Source organism: Pituophis catenifer, unplaced genomic scaffold, assembly GCF_029215685.1.
Source record: "Pituophis catenifer annectens isolate HBS135680 unplaced genomic scaffold, rPitCat1.0.hap2 SCAF_2, whole genome shotgun sequence".
Lineage (NCBI taxonomy): Eukaryota > Metazoa > Chordata > Lepidosauria > Squamata > Colubridae > Pituophis > Pituophis catenifer.
In genome coordinates, this window is record NW_027256882.1 from 195,118,833 (window position 1) to 195,137,958 (window position 19,126).

At 44.6% G+C, this 19,126-nt stretch overlaps 1 protein-coding gene across 1 annotated transcript in view; it reads right to left on the bottom strand.

Moving 5' to 3' along the window:
- The window catches only part of LOC139311059 (ephrin type-B receptor 5), a 135,832-nt gene that overhangs the window by 40,885 nt on the left and 75,821 nt on the right, over nt 1-19,126 (bottom strand). Inside the window, exons 4-5 of the mRNA XM_070935389.1 lie at nt 17,775-17,930; nt 13,670-14,008 (exon numbers count right to left, since the gene is read on the bottom strand). Of these exons, the coding sequence (XP_070791490.1) occupies nt 13,670-14,008; nt 17,775-17,930 (495 nt within the window). The remainder of the gene's footprint in view (nt 1-13,669; nt 14,009-17,774; nt 17,931-19,126) is intronic.

The window sequence follows — 19,126 nt, forward strand, 5'->3', positions numbered from 1 at the left end:
CTCAGGAAATGGAGTTTTTATATTTTTCCCATGTGGGTTACTCATTACTGGATGGGAAACCAATGTGGCAGAACTCAAAAATCTGCAGAGATACATAGGAAACCTTCCCTTTCAGATCATCCTCTTGCAACTTCACTCCCCTTCTTCCATGTCTCCAAAAACAATGCTTTGGAGAATTGTTTGAACCTCTGGATCAGATTTTGAAGAGGCTGTACATGGAACAAGAATTGATTTCCTCCTACCTAGTTCATTGATGAAGGTGTTCTACCAATGAAAGAGACACATGAAATTCCACCCCTTCTAAATTGCTTGCATAACAGCGTTTGACATAGCTTAATTTAATGCTGCAATTGTCATTCAAAAGGGCAGACAGAATTACAATGCCAATTATAATGCTGCAGTGAGTGCTTCACATTTTACTGGGTGAGGTGGAAGGGAAGCAGCATACTTTTAAGATAATTTGATGTCATTTCTTGTGTTTACATTGCAACTGCAAGAGTGTTATTAGCTCCACCCAGAAACATCTACTTCTAGAAGGAGGATTTGTTATCAATGTGCCTTTGTCTGAATGAGACAAGGCACTCCAGGTGCTGGGTGTGAAAGGCTGTGGGTAGAATAGGACAATAGAAATCTGCAGGATGATAGCCAGTCATTCTGTTTGGACAGAGTTCCTGTTCAGGAGTTCCTGTTGCAGAGTTCCTACTGCAACCACTTTAATTAATATTATCCAAGTTGATCTGTTCTTTCAGGACTCATTCATTCATTGCCAGTGATTCATTGCCACTGAAATTAAGTTGGTCCATCTTCTGCTGGTTGTTTATTTTCCTTCTACCTTTCCCCAATTTTATGGATTTCTGAAGGGAACTGCATCTTCACATAAGGTGATAATTTGAACTTGGTCATTTTGCCTCCAATAAAAACTCAGAATTGATTAGTTCTAGGATCCATTTCTTTTCTTTTGTAGACATGTTAAAATACAATCTCAGTAGCTGGATTGTCCTAGCCCCCTTATCCACCTGCATCAATATCTTCCTAAAAATCTCAAAGGAATGGAACAACCATATTATAATGTCAATATATTGAAAAGGTGAAAAATAAACCCCACAACCTAACTAGATATGAGGATTGGTGCCTGTAGAAGGGGAGGTGGTGTGATGGATGAATGAAGCAGCACTTCTACAGAAAGGAGGGAATACATTCCAAAAAGGATGTGAAACCAGAAGGAACACAGCCCGAAGTTGGATAGGAGATGGAGGAAGAGAATTAGGATAGCCACTCACTAAAATCTCCCAAGGTATATCTGTTGGGGTAAGCGTAAGTAAAGATATAGTCTGGCAAGATTCTGTCTGTGGGTTGTAAGCAAATAAAAGGACGGAATTTTGGCTGGTTTATTCTGGCTGTTTTTTGGCTGTTCTTAGGACAGGTCTGACATATCTAATCATATTATTACATATAATTAGTAAATTACATATTAAATATCTTTACTATAATCTTGCTGACTGGATGGTTCAAGAAAGAATTTTAGCAGTGGAAGAAGCTGGCTTCTAATCAGGTTTTTCATTGCTGACTAATCTTGTATCACATCTCTGCAAAGTACGCTAACCCTCCTGGAGAGGCTCTTTATGCAGCTTTTATAGATCTGAAAGTGGCATTTGATTTAATCCCTTGTGGCAAACTGGAAGCTTCCTTTATTGATTGCCAATGCCCGTAATTAATTATGAAAGTTCTACATCAAACATCAAGATACGATGACAGTGCCACTGCAATGTAGCTGCAATGTTCAAATAATGGAGACTTGACCGAATCTATTTCAACTTTTAAGGCAGTCAGAAATGAAATATATTCTTACCTTCTATTTAATATTTATATCAACAGTTTTATATTTTTGATATGGTCAAATGACTAAATTAATAAAGATTTCTATTCTATTCTATTCTATTCTATTCTATTCTATTCTATTCTATTCTATTCTATTCTATTCTATTCTATTCTATTCTATTCCATTCCATTCCATTCCATTCCATTCCATTCCATTCCATTCCATTCCATTTTACCCTACCCTACCCTATTCTATCCTACCCTTAAACTCTTATTAAAACTGAGATCCACCCTCTTTCTCTGGCCATTCTATATACACTGACAATGCTGTAATCTTGTCTGTATACCAAGTCAGATTGTGACGTAGTCTTCATATGTTAACTTCCTACTGCCATCCTGAAATGCTACAATTAATCATGTGAAAACCAGGCATGATTGCATTCAAGAGGCATGCTAATCACTCCCACATTATTACTATAACTGGTTTGATAATTATTATAAGATTGAGCAGGTGAAGACTTTTCAATAGTTTTACATTTATATACAGATCATCTTCTTCCTGGAAATTTCCACTCTACAAACCTTTCCTAGTGTGTCTAAACAGCCTCCAATGAAGTAATTAGATATTCAACTGTAGGGGCAACAATTATGCTCCCAGAGTAATTAAATTAAAATTAATTAAATTAATTTTTAAAGCTAAACTGCTAAGGCTCCTGCTATCTGGTGCACAGTGTTCAATATAAATTCTTAAGATCTCTATTTTGAGTTCTCCACTGTAGCTGATGCACATTTCTAACCTGAGCTTGGTGCAAAAATAGTGTCCTCTTTGTGGGTTAACTGAAATTACAAAAGTCATGTAACATCTGCACCTGTAATCTTTGTCTACAGATCTCCAGGTGCAATTCAGGGTGACAGTTTAATCCTATGAAGTCTTATATAGTTAGTCTCCTTTGTCTATGGAGATTCTCAGTCATCCAGGCCATGGTTGTCCCAAAGGTACTTTTTTCTTTTTCTTTTTTCTTCAAGAGGCAACTGGACTTTCTGGTTTTTCTTTGATGACATTTTACTTCTCATCCAAGAAGATTCTTCAACTCTGACTGGGTGGTGGGGGATGGAAGGATTTATACTCCTTTCAGACAGCTAGTCATTTGCATTCTTTTAGTGAATTGTTGAGGCCACCTGGAGGTTTATCTGTGTCATCAGGACTACCTGAGAAGGATAAATGGGTGTGGAGCCTTCTTGGAACTGTCAAAAGGACTGTGTTGTAGACGGGAGATAGATGATGTCATATCCCTCCCCCTCTGTTGAGAGGGAACTGTTCAATTTTGACATAGACGGCGTCTTTGACCCCTCTTTCAAACCAGCGGTCCTCTCTGTCCAAAATGTGGACTTTGCTGTCTTCAAAAGAGTGGCCTTTTTCTTTTAAATGCAGATGGACTGCTGAATCTAGTCCTGTTGGGTTTGTTCTCCTATGTTGTGCCATGTGTTTATTCTCCTAGACTTCTTCAGCTTTGTTTCCTTCTAGAATCATAGAATTTGCTCGTCCACATGAGTGCACCCCAGCAAAATTTGTTAACATTATTGGGGGGTTAAAGGCGGCAGGGATTTGCACCTCCCTCTTGAGGTGAAGTTAGCAACTGCACAGAGTTTTTCCAGAGAGCATTTAGGCTATGATGAATTGGAAGCCATTGTAATAATTATTCCAATTATTATTATTGTATTGTGGTCTTGGCTTTACCATTGTTTTATTACTGTATGCATTAGGAGTTCATATAGATTTCTGCAGTATATTCAGCAGTCAGTAAAAGACTGATGAATATGCATATATACAAATATACATGTATTCTGAAGGTAAACCCAACACAATAAGAACCTAATCACCGAGGAATAGGTACTTCCTGGGAGGTGGAACTTACCACCAAAATTGCCACTGGTGTTTGACTATCACTGGGGAAGCCACATCAGGAATTTCCATTTTGTGCCCTGTCTTTTGGGGGCAATAAGGACAAATACTGAACCATTGAAGTGGGAGCTTTATCTCCTTTCCAGATCACTTTATAGCCTTAGTAAAAGGACCGACTGGCCTATAAATGCTGTTGATCAATACCAGCACAATTAACAGGAAATAAATAAATTAAGTCTTGGTCAATCTCTTGGCTCAACATTCAACTAGATTTCCAAGTCATCAACTGGAGACAGGGACTCCCGAATAGATTGAAATTCTCTTACTTTCCATCCCATTAGTAACAGGAATTGATATAGTTGATTTTGAGTAAATGTATGGGACCCTAAGACGGATGGTTCAGGAAATGCAATACCCATGCTGAAGTTACTTTGACCAAAGCAGCTCAGTATCAAGGTGGCCACGTCATTTGGCCTCAGATAACACTTCATCCAACAGATGTGGCAGAAGGAAGGACATTTTGACCTTGCCTTTCTCTCCTGAATTGAAGGAAAAGATGTGGAAAGGATTTGTGCTTTTGATATATAGAACAAGAAGCTGTGAATAATTTACAGCAATGTTCAGCCTCGAAATCTGTTGGAGATATAGATGCTTGTTATTTGATTGTTCATGTTGCTTATATAGCTTATATTCCCCTTTTCTGCCAATTCTGCCCAGTTCTGGGAGCTCCGACGGTTGCACACTTAACACCCTTATTGAATGAGCTGCATTGGTTATCGGTTTGTCTCCAGATCCAATTCAAGGCAGTGGCGGAATTCTGTGGGCGTGGCTTGGTGGGCGTGGCAGGGGAAGGATACTGCAAAATCTCCATTCCCACCTCACTCCAGGGGAAGGATACTGCAAAATCTCCATTCCCTCTCCACTCTGGGGCCAGCCAGAGGTGGTATTTGCCAGTTCTCCGAACTACTCAAAATTTCCATGATCGGTTCTCCAGAACCTGTCAGAACCTGCTGGATTTCACCCCTGATTCAAGGTGTTGGTTGTTACCTTTAAAGCCCTACATGGCATAGGTCCAGTTTGTCTGAGGAGCTGTCTCTCTCTGATGGGACAAGACTGCTCCACTTGCACCAGTAAAAAAGGCCTGCTACAGATCCCATCTGCTAAGCAAGCATGATCGAAGAGAAGAGCCTTTTCTGTTGTGGCTCCATCCCTCTGGAACATTCTACCACTGAAGGTGAGAATGGACGTTGTCTTACCTGAACGTCCCTTTTCTGGGCGCTGCGTACACTATCCATGCATGGGTTAATCCTTCAGTGCTTGGCAAACAACTGAGTGAAAACAAAAGGCTTTTGTTCCCCTTTCCGGCTCCCAAGCCACGCCTCTGGTCCCATGATCCCCCAGTCTGAACGAAGGCGCAGCAGACAAGAACCCACACCAAGAGTAACTTATATAACTCAACTTTATTAACTCAAAATAACTTAAGGAAGCTAAACTGGTCTCAGCCATAACAGTGGCAGGCAGCCCTAACGGGCGGGATATGGATAGTGTATGCAGCGCCCAGAAAAGGGACGTTCAGGTAAGACAACGTCCATTTTCCTGTGCGCTGCTCCCACTATCCATGCATGGGATATACCCAAGCTTAAACTCCCTGGGTGGGGAGCTGACTGCCTCCAGAGTCCTCCTCTGTCAGTACTTTCTGCAGAATTCTGCGGCCAAAAGATGCCTCGGCCGAGTTGTACGCATCGATCTTGTAGTGGCGGATGAACGGTGTGAGGGATGACCACGTTGCAGCTCTGCAGATGTCCACGACCGAGGCTTGGGTGGCCCAGGCCGCCGTGGTGGCCGCGCTGCGAGTCGAGTGCGGTAGGATCTTGCTGGGGGCCGGTTTGGCGCTCAGGTCATATGCCAGGGCGATGCAGGCCTTGATCCATCTGCTGACTGTGGCTGCTGATATTTTCTGACCCATGGACTTCGGGTTGAAGGAGACCAGGAGTCCCTCTGTACGGCGGAAAGGAGCAGTCCGTCGGATGTAAGTGCGGATGGCGCGTCACACGTCCAGGGTGTGCCACCTCTTTTCTCTGGGATCACGAGGTGAGGGGCAGAAATCCGGCAAGATGAGCTCCTGGGCTCGGTGGAACCACGAGTTGACCTTCGGGATGAAGGCAGGATCCAGGCGTAGGGTCACCGTGGAGTCGTGGAAGATGCACAAGTCTTTGCGGACTGACAGAGCCGCTAGCTCTGAGACCCTCCTCGCTGAGGTGATCGCCAGCAGGAAGGTCACCTTAAACGATAGGTACTTAAGAGATGTTGAGTCTAGGGGCTCAAAGGGGGGCCCGGTCAATGCCCGCAACACAAGAGGTAAATCCCATGAGGGATAACGGTGAACTGTGGGGGGCCGCAGGTTGGTGGCCCCATGAAGAAACCCTTTGATGCGCGGGTGGTGCGCGAGGGATTGGTACGGATGGCACGTAATGACTGTTGACAACGCTGCCGTCTGTCTCCGTAGGGTTGCAGGGGCCAGGCCCTTGTCTAGGCCAGCTTGTAGGAACCGCAGAATGTCCCGAATAGCGGCTGATGTGGGGTCGATGTGCTGGTGGGCGCCCCAGCGACAGAACGCCTGCCATGATGACTCGTAGATGCGGGTCGTAGCTGGGCGTCTGGCCGCCTGGATAGTGGCAACCACCTCGTCTGGTAGGCTGTCCTTCTTTAGGATGACCCGTTCAAATGCCAGACGGCTAATTGCAGCCACTGGGGCTCTGGGTGCATGACTGCTCCTTGGCACAGGACGAGCTGCTGCGGTGGGATCACCCATGGCTGTTCTACGGACAGTGCTACTAGGTCGGCGAACCATGGTCTCTGGGGCCAGTTCGGGGCTACCAGGAGTAGGTCGGCTTTTTCTGCCAGTAGCTTCCGAATGAGTCGCGGGAGCAGCGGGACCGGTGGGAATGCGTACAGGAGACCCTCGGGCCATCTGCAGCGCAGCGCATCGTGGTCCTCCGCTTGTGGTGTCGGGTAGCGTGATATGAAGCGGGGGAGCTGAGCATTGGTCGGGGTTGTGAAGAGATCTACGACCGGGTTTCCAAAGCGAGAAGCGAGTTCTTGAAACAGCTGAGGGTGGAGCTGCCATTCCGCTTGATCTATTGTTTCGCGGCTGAGCCAGTCCGCCCTCACATTGGTTGCTCCGGAAATGTGATCTGCTCTGATTGAGAGCAGGTGTCTCTCTGCCCAGCTGAACAGCTCCTCAGCCTCCTTCATCAGTGTACGGGACCTCGTGCCCCCCTCCCTGTTGACGTGCACCTTGGCCGAGATGTTGTCGGTCAGGATTAAGATGTGATGCCTCTGCACCGTCGGCTGGAAGTTGTGCAGTGCCAATCTGATCGCCCGAAGCTCTAGGAGATTGATGCTGCATTGCTGTTCTTCCTGCGACCACTGTCCTTGCGTGACTAGGTTGTGGAGATGGGCTCCCCACCCCCGAAGGCTGGCGTCGGTGGTGAGTATCAGACGGTCCGGCTCTAGAAAGCTGGAACCCTTTAGGAGCGACTGCGATGTCCACCACCTGAGGGACTTGCGGGCCTGCAGGGTGAGGCGTACTTCCTTCTTGGAGTTGGCCCTTCCCGTTCGTTGGAAGGGGAGGAGGAACCACTGCAGGGGTCTCGAATGTCTGCGTGCCCACGGTACGATGCCGAAGCAGGATACCATCTTCCCGAGGAGGGTTGAGAGATGGATCAGGGCAACTCTCCTCCTCGTCAGGGTCTGCAGAGTTAAAGTTCGGATGCTTTGGACTCTGTCCGGTGATAAAAATACCTGGCCACTGGCCGAATCTATCAGTGCCCCCAGGTGAAGAAGCCTGGTGGTGGGCAGAAGGTGGCTCTTTGCGAAATTTATGGTGAAGCCGTGATCCTGTAAGACCTTGATCACCATCTTCATGTCTCTGTAAGCTTGGTCGGGCGTGGACGACAGGACCAGAATGTCGTCCAGATAACAGAGCACCCAGATCGGGACGGCTCGGAGCTTGGCCGCCACCACCGCTACCAGCTTGGTAAAGGTGCGGGGGGCTGAGGAAAGTCCGAATGGCATCGCGCGATATTGGTAGTGACGGCCCGCGTATTCGAACCTCAGGTACTGACGGTGATGCGGGTGAATCGGCACGTGCAGATAAGCCTCCCGGAGGTCGACTGATTGAAGGAAGTCGCCCTGTCTCACTCCCGCTAAGATGGACTTGAGGGAGTGCATCTTGAACCTGCGGTATTGTACCGACAGGTTCAGGCGCTTTAGATTCAGTATGCCCCTCCAGCCCCCGAAATTCTTGGGAACCAAGAAGAGGGTCGAGTAGAATCCTGAGCCCCGCTGGCTGTGCGGGACCGGCTCTATGGCCTCGACCTCCAGGAGGTGGGCAATCTCCTGCGACATCAGGTCCTGGAGTTCCGAGGATCGAGGGGTTGGACAATGGACGAACCGGTGGGGCGGCTGGCCGGAGAATTCGATGGACAGTCCGGAAGAGGTCGTACGCCTTACCCAGGAGTCCGACGTCGATCTGGCCCATTGTTGATGGAAGAGGATGAGCCGTCCCCCTATGGGCCCCGTGGGCCTGGAGTCATTTCCCCCTTCTGGCGGGCTTAGGGCCGGCTCCACGGAAGTTGCGTTTAGGCTGCTGGTGTCTTCCCCGGTCTCGAAACTGTTGTCTGTCGTTGAATCTGTCTCCTCCCTGGTAATGGGAGCGGTGTGAGGAGGACCCCCTGGGTCCGGCGCCTGCACGAAAGGGCTGTTGGAGCGGGTAAGGCGTGTACCTGCGCTCCTGGCGCCTGTAGGTTGATGGGAGGATCTTCCTCTTGTCCTTCCCTTCAATCAGTAGGGGTTCCAGTGAGGCACCAAACAGCTCTGGTGCTTTATATGGGGAAGCCGCCAACTTCCACTTGGCCTTGAAGTCGGCTTTCCATGGCCGAAGCCAGAATAGCCTCCTAGCAGTAAGAGTGGAGGCCAGCGCCCTTGAAGCGAACTTGGCTGAGTTCAGGGAGCTGTCGGCAGTGTATTCGGTGGCAGCTATTATCTTATTTAGATCTTGATGCAGTCTAGTGTCCTCAGGCGGGAGTCTGTCCTGCAGGTGACGAAGCCAAATGAGCGAGGCTCTGTTGAAGAAGGACAAAGCTGTCGCGGATCTGATTGCCCAGCCAACGGCCTGGTGCGCTTTGCGGAAGGCCCATTCCATCCTCTTCTCTTCCGCCTTGAGCGTGTCTAGAGGGTCGGTAGAGATCAGGGAGCTGGAAGATAAGGCTGCCACCAGCTGATCTACTGAAGGGAGCACCAAGAGGTCCTCTAACTCTGGGGCTGAACAGTAGAGTTTCTTATCGAGGTTGCTGGGTGTCGCCAGGGAGGCCGGCTGCACCCAGGGCTTCTGAATCACGTCCGTGAAGAGCTGCGGGCAAGGGATGTAGTCCTTCTGCGGCTTTGAGGACTTGAAAAGGGCGTCGTGAGGACCCGCCGTTGACGTGGAGGGTGTTGTGACATCTCCTGGCACTCCAAGGTTGGTTGTGAGTCGTGCCTTGTGGAGGAGCGACTTGAATAGAGCCGGGCGGAAGAGGCCCGTAAAGGCCGGGGTGTCCGGTGCTAGACCCTCATCCTCCGATAACTCCATCTCCTCTGGGCCCTCCTCCGCTTGGTCTGATTCGTCTGATGAAGAGTCTCAACCTTGTTCTGGGAGGGGATGGGTCTGGGGTTGAACTGGTCGTGCCTGGCCCGGTGCAGTTTGTACGGGGACCTGGGATGCCTGCTGCATAGTTGCCGTGAAGAAAGATGACAGGGCCGCTGAAAACATGGCCTGAAAGTCCACTGGGGGTGCCAACCCCAGTCCGCCTTGACCCTGTGGGTCTGCCCTTGACGGTGTGGCACTTGCCTCCCTAGCCTGGCGATGCTGGTTTGGTGCGGGGGACTTTGAGGCCTCCAGCCCGGGCCCTGACGCTGTCTCGATGCGGGGTGTTGTGCGAGTCGGCCCAGCCCCTTCAGGGGTTCTGGGAGTGACTGTGATGTCGCCCACCGACATAAGCCCCCGTTCCTCCTCTCTTGGGGAGATGGGTGTAGGCACCCCAGGTGCAGGATCCCTGGACAGGACTCCTGAAGCCGCCTTGTGCGCTCTCTCCCACTGTCGTTCCAGGGCGTTGTGTCTCCTTAGGGCATCCCTATCCTGGAAGAGAAGGGAGCCTTCAGAGGCCGCCCTGCTGGCCGAGCTCACGTGCCTCTTTTTTGATTTCTTTTTCCCCCTTTTTTCACTAATGCGTGGGGGGCTTAGTTCCAGTTTCATGTCTGACGATGGGGGGGAGCGAGACATGGCTGAGGCGGCTTGGAACTTGAAATAGAACCTTGCCCTGAAGCTCGCGGGTGCTCGATGCCTGAGCGCCCAGGGGGCTCCCCAAACCTCTTTAAACGTTGGTGGTGGAGGAGGTTTGATGCCCCTTCCAACAGTGGGGGGGGGAGAGGAGGTGCCGGTTTGCAGCTGGTTCCCTGATGGGGGGGAAGCACAAGCTGACAATCTTGCCCAAAATGGCGGCCCGAAGGTCCGCCAATATGGCGCTGCCACGTGGTGCGCTCCTTCACGTGAGGCAGACTTGGCAGCGGGCTTACAATGGCGGCCCGAGGGTCCGACCAGACGCCGCGCAATCCCCTAACGAGGGGTTATTCTGTAGTGCAGGGAGGGCTGTCTCCTTCTTCGGCGCTTGTCCTGCCTCGCGCCCTCGTCCCGCTGCAGTTCTGCGAGGCTCAGCCTTGGGTCCGGCTCGAGATCCTCGCCGCGTGGGCGGCCGGCGCTTCCGGCTCCGCCGGCCAGCTGATGAGCGCGCCGCCGCTATTTGGAGGCTCCGGCGTGGGGGCGATGCTTTGAGCCCCTTGCCAGCTGGGAAGGGCTCAGATCGTGCCGGTAATGCCACAGTTGAAGAGAGCTGGCCGGTATGAGGCTGAGGGGCTAGCGAGCGAGCGTGTGAGCGCCCTGCTCCACTCCCCCTCCTCCGCTGAAATTCGCTCTACACGAAGCGAAGCAAATAGAAAACGCGAAGGGGAGCTACTCAAAAATAACACAAAATCCTAGACGCTTAAAGGAAAGGAGAAAGCCAAGAACTAGAGCAATTTAAAGAAAAAAAGGGAGAAGAAAAACCCACACAGACACACAATACCTTAGAATCTGTGGAGCTCCAAAAATCACTACAGTGTTTGCCAGCAACTGAGTGAAGACTGGGGGATCATGGGACCAGAGGCGTGGCTTGGGAGCCGGAAAGGGGAACAAAAGCCTTTTGTTTTCACTCAGTTGTTTGCCAAGCACTGAAGGATTAACCCATGCATGGATAGTGGGAGCAGCGCACAGGAAAACTGCCCCCTCCCTTTTGGCCTTCTGGAAGGATATCAAAACCTGGCTTTGCGGGCTGGCCTGAGGCCCCGAGGAGGCAGCTGACAGGGTAAGACGACTTCTTCCTTGTCCTAGCTGGTTCTTAGCTTCCTTAGTTCAATTTTAATATTGTTTTTAATAATACTTTAACCTTGTGTTGTTTTAATCTTCTAACTATTTTAAAATTTATTTTATAACCTGTAAGCTATCGAGAGTCACCGTGTAGAGGAGATGGGCAGTATAAACATTTAAAAAACATTTAAAAAATAAATTTGCTATTATTCTCTAAACCTCTATTCATCTGGATATCATATGGTTCATGGGTTAAAGATGTAAATGGCCAGCAGTTCAAAGCATAATTGTGCATCTTCTTCCCTCTTCAAAACAGAAAACAGTAAAAGGTAGACTAGAATAATTCCTAATTAATGGGAAGAAGACAATGTTCTTTTTAGGAAAGCAGTGAAACAATGTATATTTTACTTGAGTTTTCTTTTTTCTCAAACTTCTTTATGCTTTATTATTTATTATTCTGCTTTTATTATTTTCATAAATAAGGTGGAAAACATACCTAATATTTCTTCCTCTTCCTAATTTCTACACAATACCTCAGCTGTGAGGTGACTTGGGCTGACAGAGAGTGACCGGCCCAAAGTTAACCAGAAGGATTTCATGCCTAAAGTGGGACTAGATACTACTTTAACCACTAGACCAAACTAGTTTAATTTTGCTTTGGTGGTTTTGATTATTGTTAGCTACCCTGAATTACTTGTATTTATTAGAAGAACGGAATATAAAGTTATAAACAAATAAATACAGATGTACATGATTCTAAATTTCACATGCTGTTTGTGGCATTTATCCATGAAATAAAGACACAGACAAGAGGCTCTCGGATATTTATGGCAATCGTAATCATGAATCCCCAACCTCCCAATTAATTCTTCTACCCCCATTACATGAGTTGGGAGAAACCTACCGGCTAGATAAAGCCAAAGAGCAAAATTGCTATTTATTCTTACATCAGACACTCCAACCCCCTGCCAAAATCTGATAAAAGGTTCCATTTCTCATAGCAAATGATCTCCTAACTGATATACTTGGCTCCTCTGTCAAGTAAGTAAGGAAAAAAACAGACATGCCATCATCTGATTGTGCTAGAGTGGGAGGAAAGGAAGACAGCAGTCACTCTGATTTTCAACAGATTAAGCTATCAAACCAAATTCAGTTGTTCCAATCTCACTTTAGCTATAAATTCAGTAAGTGGTCTTAGACAATCTACTGTCTCCCAAACTCAATCTTCCCATCTATAATATAGATCGTTGAACAATTATATAAAGCATATTGAGCGTGTGAAAATGCTGTACAATTTCCAAGTAGGAATAGCAGTTATGATCTTACTACCTTTAGTAATAATAAGAGAAGGCACGTTAGGCTGGGAATCTAACGGGATTGGTTGTCCCAAGGGACTAATGCCTGAGACAGTAAATCCAAAGAGCGTGACTTTAATAATATTCAGTATTTACATAGATTTTAAAATGTTCAAAGTTTTATACTGAGCCAAATATTCCACTTCAAAGATCTTTTTCTGAATTGCAAAGGCAAGCTCTTTCCCTTTTGCCAAGTTTTTGGGGAGTGGATTCAAACAAAATAAAAAGTTTTATCAAAGGCCATGGGAATACATGCTTTCACTCGGCAACGCAGGATAGCTTTATATTGCAATGCTGTAACAAGTCCCATTAAATATGAGAAGTTAATGAAACATATTGATGAATTACATTAAATAATTTGATGATATAACTTAACCTCTTCTGTGAAATATTACAATCTGTGCATAGTATTACAACCTGAGCATGGTGTTGAAAACTATAAAAGATGTTCAAATGTACTGGCAACAGGGGCTCATAGACATCCCTGACCTTTCTAGATGGTCCTATGAAATGTAGGCTGAGATCTTAAAGGATTTCAAAATCTTGCAAGATTTATTTTTCATATCCTTACAAAATGTTGCAACATTATAAATACCGGGAGATCTTGCTAGACCACTTAAAAAGGTAAAGCGCCCCACTCCAATTCTCCTTTTCCTCCAGTGTTAGGTGACAAGAATGTCCCAGCATTACACTAAACAATTTGAAAATACACCCTGAAATGCATCTGTGGACACCTTTCACAACATAATGGAAAGATGGTGTAGACCATATGGAAAATAAGAAAATGGAGATTTGCTTCTGCAGCTTGCATCATTGGTGGCTTTTGCTGATCCAAGGTAAGTTTTTTTTTAGTTTTGTGGGAGGAGAGAAACATGAGCATTTTCTATCCTCTGACCAATTTCACCCATCTCTGTTTCACATAAATTGCCTTCAGAGTCTTATCTAAAAGGTTGATATTTGGTCATAAATGGGGTGAGACTGAGATTCTACCTAAAGTTTGCTCCTGCACTATTAGTGGAAACCCATTGTTCTCTTTGGTTTTATTTTATCATCATCCATAGCAAAAAAATAGAGATTAAGACTGACAAAGGAAGATAGAGGAACAAGACGGGTTAAATTAAGCAATGATAATCAACAAAAAATGCTTCTTACCTGACTGGCTGGTGCTGACATTGATGGCAGCATAATGTGGAGAATCTGGGCTCAGTTCAGTCACAAGGTTGACTGCTTGAATCTCAAAAGTATACTGAACACGAGCCAGGAGGTTGGACACTTGCACCCGGCTTTCGGTTAGCCCCACCTGCCGGGGTTCAAACTGAACACTGTCCCCACAACGGACACAAGGCCCTGGAGAGCCATTCGGACACACTTTACAGATGACATTGAAGAAAACATCCTTTCGACCACCCAGATCCTTTGGGAGACGCCAGGTCAGAAGGACATTGGATCCAATAATTTCATAGCTGAGATCCCGAGGAGCTGATGGGATGCCTACAAAAACAGTAGAAAATGAAATCCTGAAAAACTGAAATAGAAAATCATTATCTCTTGAACACACTAAGTAAAATGTAACTGGACAGAAATCTTTTAGCCCAAATTTCAAGAATGAAAAATACAGTTTGGTACCCCAAAGCAGCCTACAGCCATGACAAATTGTTTCCAGATTTCAAGAATTGCTACTACTACCACCAGTAGGGAACCCCACTTTCATTTTCCTCCCCACCTCTTAAAATCCCCATATTTTGCTAATCTTCTTTTTCTTCTTGTGCTATATCCGTCATCGGACGTTGGCGATCATGTTGGCAATCCTATTTTTGTCAACAGCCATATGAAAATGAGTTTTGTCCAAACCAGTCCCTAAGGTTTTGAAGCCATGATGTTCTTCTTCTGCCTGGACCTTGTTTGCCTTCAGTCTTTCCCTGGAGGATTAAGTGAAGGATGCCGTATTTTTCTGGGTGTCGCATCACATGTCCAAAATATTCTAACTTTCGCTTTTTAATGGCTTTGATTATTTCCCTTTGCTTTCCCAGGTGGCTTGTCACCTCCTCATTTGTGATTTTGTTTACCCAGCTTATATGTAACAGTCGTCTGTAAATCCACATTTCAAATGCTTCTAGTTTCTTCAGGTGGTTTTCTGTCAGAGACCAACTCTCTACTCCGTAGAGCAGGATAGAAAAGATGTAACATCTGACACGCCTGATTTTCAGTCTTAGGCTTATATCGTGACTGCAGAAGACCTTTTTCATTTTGAAGAATGCTGTTTGAGCTTTCTCTATCCTTGTCTTTACTTCATTGATAATATCCCAGCTTTCATGTAAATTAAAACCGAGGTACGTGATCTTTTCAACTTTTTCTAATGGTGTTCCTTCCGAATTTATCAGTGGTAAATTAATGGGTTGTTTGCTGACGACCATGATCTTGGTTTTTGAGGTGTTAAGCTTCAAGTCATATTTTTCAGATATTTCTGGGACTATGGATGAGGAGCTGAAGGTCTTCATGCTTACTGGCAAACAGAACTGTATCATCAACATATCTTAAATTGTTGTACTTTGAGGCCAGCATCAATGTTTTCCAGTGCTTCGTTGAAAATTGACTCAGAGTAGATATTAAATAACAGCAGAGACAGAATACAGCCCTGTCTGACCCCTCTGAGTATTTCTGCATCATCTGAGTATTTTTGGCCTACTCTCACATTTGCTACCTGATGCCAATATAGATTCTTTATGATCTGGATGTCTTTTTCATCTAGTCCCACTTGTTTCAGGATTTGTAATAGTTTGCTGTGTCTTATTTTATCAAATGCTTTTTCAAAATCAGCGAAGCACATGTAAACACTGTGATTGACATCTCTACAGAGCTGTACAAGAACTTGAATGCTGAATAGGGCATCTCGTGTACCAAGATTGTTTCTAAACCAAATTGTGTGTTACTTAGATACTCCTCAATTTTGTTCTATATTCTTGTGTGAATTATTCTCAGGAATATTTTCAGGGCATGACTCATTAAGCTTATTGTTCTGTATTCGGTACACTTCTTTGCATTTATTTTTTGGGGGATTGTCACAAAGGTTGACTTTAGCCAATCATTTGGTATCTTTCCTGTTTCACATATTCGATTGAAGAACTGCAGTAAAAATTTCTTCCCATTGTTTTCCAGCAATTTTAAAATTTCTACTGCGATATCATCAGGTCCTGTGGCTTTTCTTATTTTTGCTATTTTTATTGTGTGTTCAACATTCTCCATAGTGATGTTTGGTCCAGTTGTTATACTTCTCATATCAATATCATCCTTAGTATCCTCAAAAAGTTCTTCAATATATTCCTTCCATCTTTTTAGTTTTTCATCCTCATCCAAGATGATTTTCCCCTCCTTGTCAACTAAGTTGTTGATTTTCTTTTTGTAGACACCTGCTGCTTCTTTCACTTTTTTGTGTAAATTGAAATCATCATGAATACGCTCTGTCTCTTCTATTTATTTGCATCTCTTTACAAACCACTTATCTTTTGCTAGTCGAATTTTTCTTCTAATTGTTTTCTGCAATTCATTGAATTTTTCTTTGTTTTTATTTTTGTAAGAGTGTAAGGAATATTTCAATTTAGACCAGCTGTCATTGCCTAGCCCAGCCAGACTATTATTATTATTATTATTATTATTATTATTATTATTATTATTATTATTATTATTATTATTATTATGGTATTCGTGAATATGAATCTAATTGCAATCTTCACTACATTTCTGTTTCACTGTGCTTTCCAAGATTTTTTAAAAGTACATCTTGAGTTTCAACAAAGAATCTTGATGTGCCTTAAACACAAACAAATTTAATATAAACATCCCCAAAACAACAAATGTCACTGAATCATGGCTGTTCGCAAAATATAAACCCAATATATTGGGATACACCTTAAAATTAATTAATCTCCAACCGATTTCTCCTAAAAAATACAGACAATTCTCTGATTGATGGACATTCTACTTAACTTTAACAATTATGTCTAGAAATCAAATAGCAATGATGGTGAACACAAAATGGCTTGGAAGGTAAAAAAGGAGGAAAAAGATGTAATCAAAATCCTCAGAAGAGAAGAATCAAGATGGAGACCACTAGAGTCTCTGTGGCTATATTGATTCCTGTGAATGTTACCAATGCAAGGTCAAGTTTTTTTTAAAAAAAAATATATAATACATTAGTCTTTAAAAAGCCACAAGATATTTCGCTGTTTTTAAGGTCACAGACTGACGTGGCTATGCCAGTGGAATCTGCAATACCATAAACTACTTTCCACCACTATCTTCATTTTTAAATACATCTTGAGGTCATATATGAACAGCCACTTTGTGAATGAGTAACCTCTCTCCCACCCCACCCAGCAATCACTTATTTTTCATAACTTTAAATAGGCAGCTAGCCTAGAAAGGCTGGAGACCCTTGTTCTTTCCATGGTTCTGTACAAGAGGAAATTCAAAAAAAAATATTTTTGGGAACACACCTCTCTAATTCATGAGATGTAACCACTGGTGGGTTGCTCCCGGTTTGCACCGGTTCGCAAGAACCAGTAGTAAAAATTTGTAGTAATTCGGAGAACCGGTAATAACATTGGCTGGCCCCCAAACCAGTCCCCGGCCCGGTTGCCACTTGCTTACCCCGCCCACCTCATCAGAGGCTTTTTTTTTTTTTTTTACTTTTAAAAGCATTTTTTCTACAACCTCTTCGGCCGAAAAAAATGCTTTTAAAAGTAAAAAAAAAAGCTTCTGATGATTGTGTGGCTCAGCTGGGATCATCAGAGGCTTTTAAAATCATTTTTTCCTGCAACCTCTTCGGCCGAAGAGGTTGTAGGAAAAAAATGCCTTTAAAAGCCTCTGGCGATCCCAGCTGAGTTGCCTGATCGTCAGAGGCTTTTAAAAGCATTTTTTTCTGCAACCTCTTAAGGTTGTAGAAAAAATGCTTTTAAAAGTTAAAAAAAAAAAGTTGGCCATGCCCACCCAGTCACATTACCCCCCACCAAGCCATGCCCACAAAATAAGCCACGCCCACAGAACCGGTAGTAAAAAATTTTAGAACCCACTCCTGGATGTAACAGAACTGGACTAGGGACCTCAGAAAAGAAGAGGAGGGACTTGAGGAAGAAACTAAAGCACCAGGGGGGGGGGGATCATGGAAGAAGCTGAAGGAAAAGGAGCAAACACAGAACCCAAGATATAAAAGGAAACAGGGACCAAACTAAGCCAACCCTCCTTATTCTCAGATACTTACTGGTACAGGGGGCATCTGAGACGTCTGAAGAAGCACGGTAATAGTGAGTCTGGCAGGCACATTCACGGGAGCCTGGGATGGAAGCATAACTGTGGGTAGGGCAAGGACTGCAAGGGGCATCTCCAGCCGATGCTTTGAAGGTGCCTCTGGGACAAGCTAAAAATATAAAGGAGACAGAAACAGAGAACAATCTGTTTAATTTCAGCAGATCAGCAACTCTATTTTTTGTGGATTGATTCTATATCCAGCTGCAACAGATGACAAAACTATAGATTTTACTGAACATAGAAATATCGACAGAAGCTTTCTAATCTATCCTTTCCCAGCCTGGTACCTTATTTCCAAAATTCCCAATTGGCATGCTGGCTGTGAACTCCGAAAAATCCAGGGAGGCATGGTCAGTCATGGCTGTGACTAATGCTGGCCTGTGACTAATGTCCTGCCTATTTTCCTATCAGTTCTAATTCAGTGTGATGAAAAATAATTAATTTAGATATATATGAATTTCTTGTGTATGCTGACCAAATAATCAGGGCACTTGCAGAAATAGTTGCTGGCTTCAAATAAGAGCACATGACCAGGTGAAGAAGACCCCACCCCTTTTAAACATATGATGCATTCATTGCCTGCACATCCCATCACACTTTGGAGCCAGTGATTATTGCTGTGGACACACCGAGAATAAAATAATAATACCAAAAGCACAATTGGGAGCGAAATGTTGAAGATCACACTCATAAACACGATACTATTTTGTGTACATGAAAAATCTAAACAAAATCCCTTTAGTGTTTGACCTAATATTAATAAGACTTTTTGAGAAATAAAATCAACCCCCCCCAAGAAATAACAAAACTTCTCCAATATCATAATTTACAACCACTCCCTTTTATATATTTGATTGATTATTATGGTTTATCATACAGTCAGCCAGATGTTCAGACAGGATTTGGCATTTTTGTCACCTATTGAATTCTTCCTAAGGACCTGGGGATAGGCAGATGTGGAAGTCTGATGGTTTTATAGATATCATTGCAGGATGTAAGCTGTTCTGAGTAAAGCTGCCTTTTGCGATGGACTGATGGTGAATTTGTCACTAATATTATTAATACAAGGGGATGTGATGGCTCAGCAGTTAAAGATGTTGAGCTTGTCACCTGGGTTCACAATGGGGTGAGTCCAGTTACTTGCTTCAGCTCCTACCCACCTAGCAGTTCGAAAGCATGCAAATGTAAATAAATAGATACCAATTTGGTGGCAAGGTAACTGCATTCTGTGCACCTCAGCATATAGTCATACTGGTCACATGACACAGAAGAGTCTTTACACAATGCTGGGCTCCCTCGGCTAAG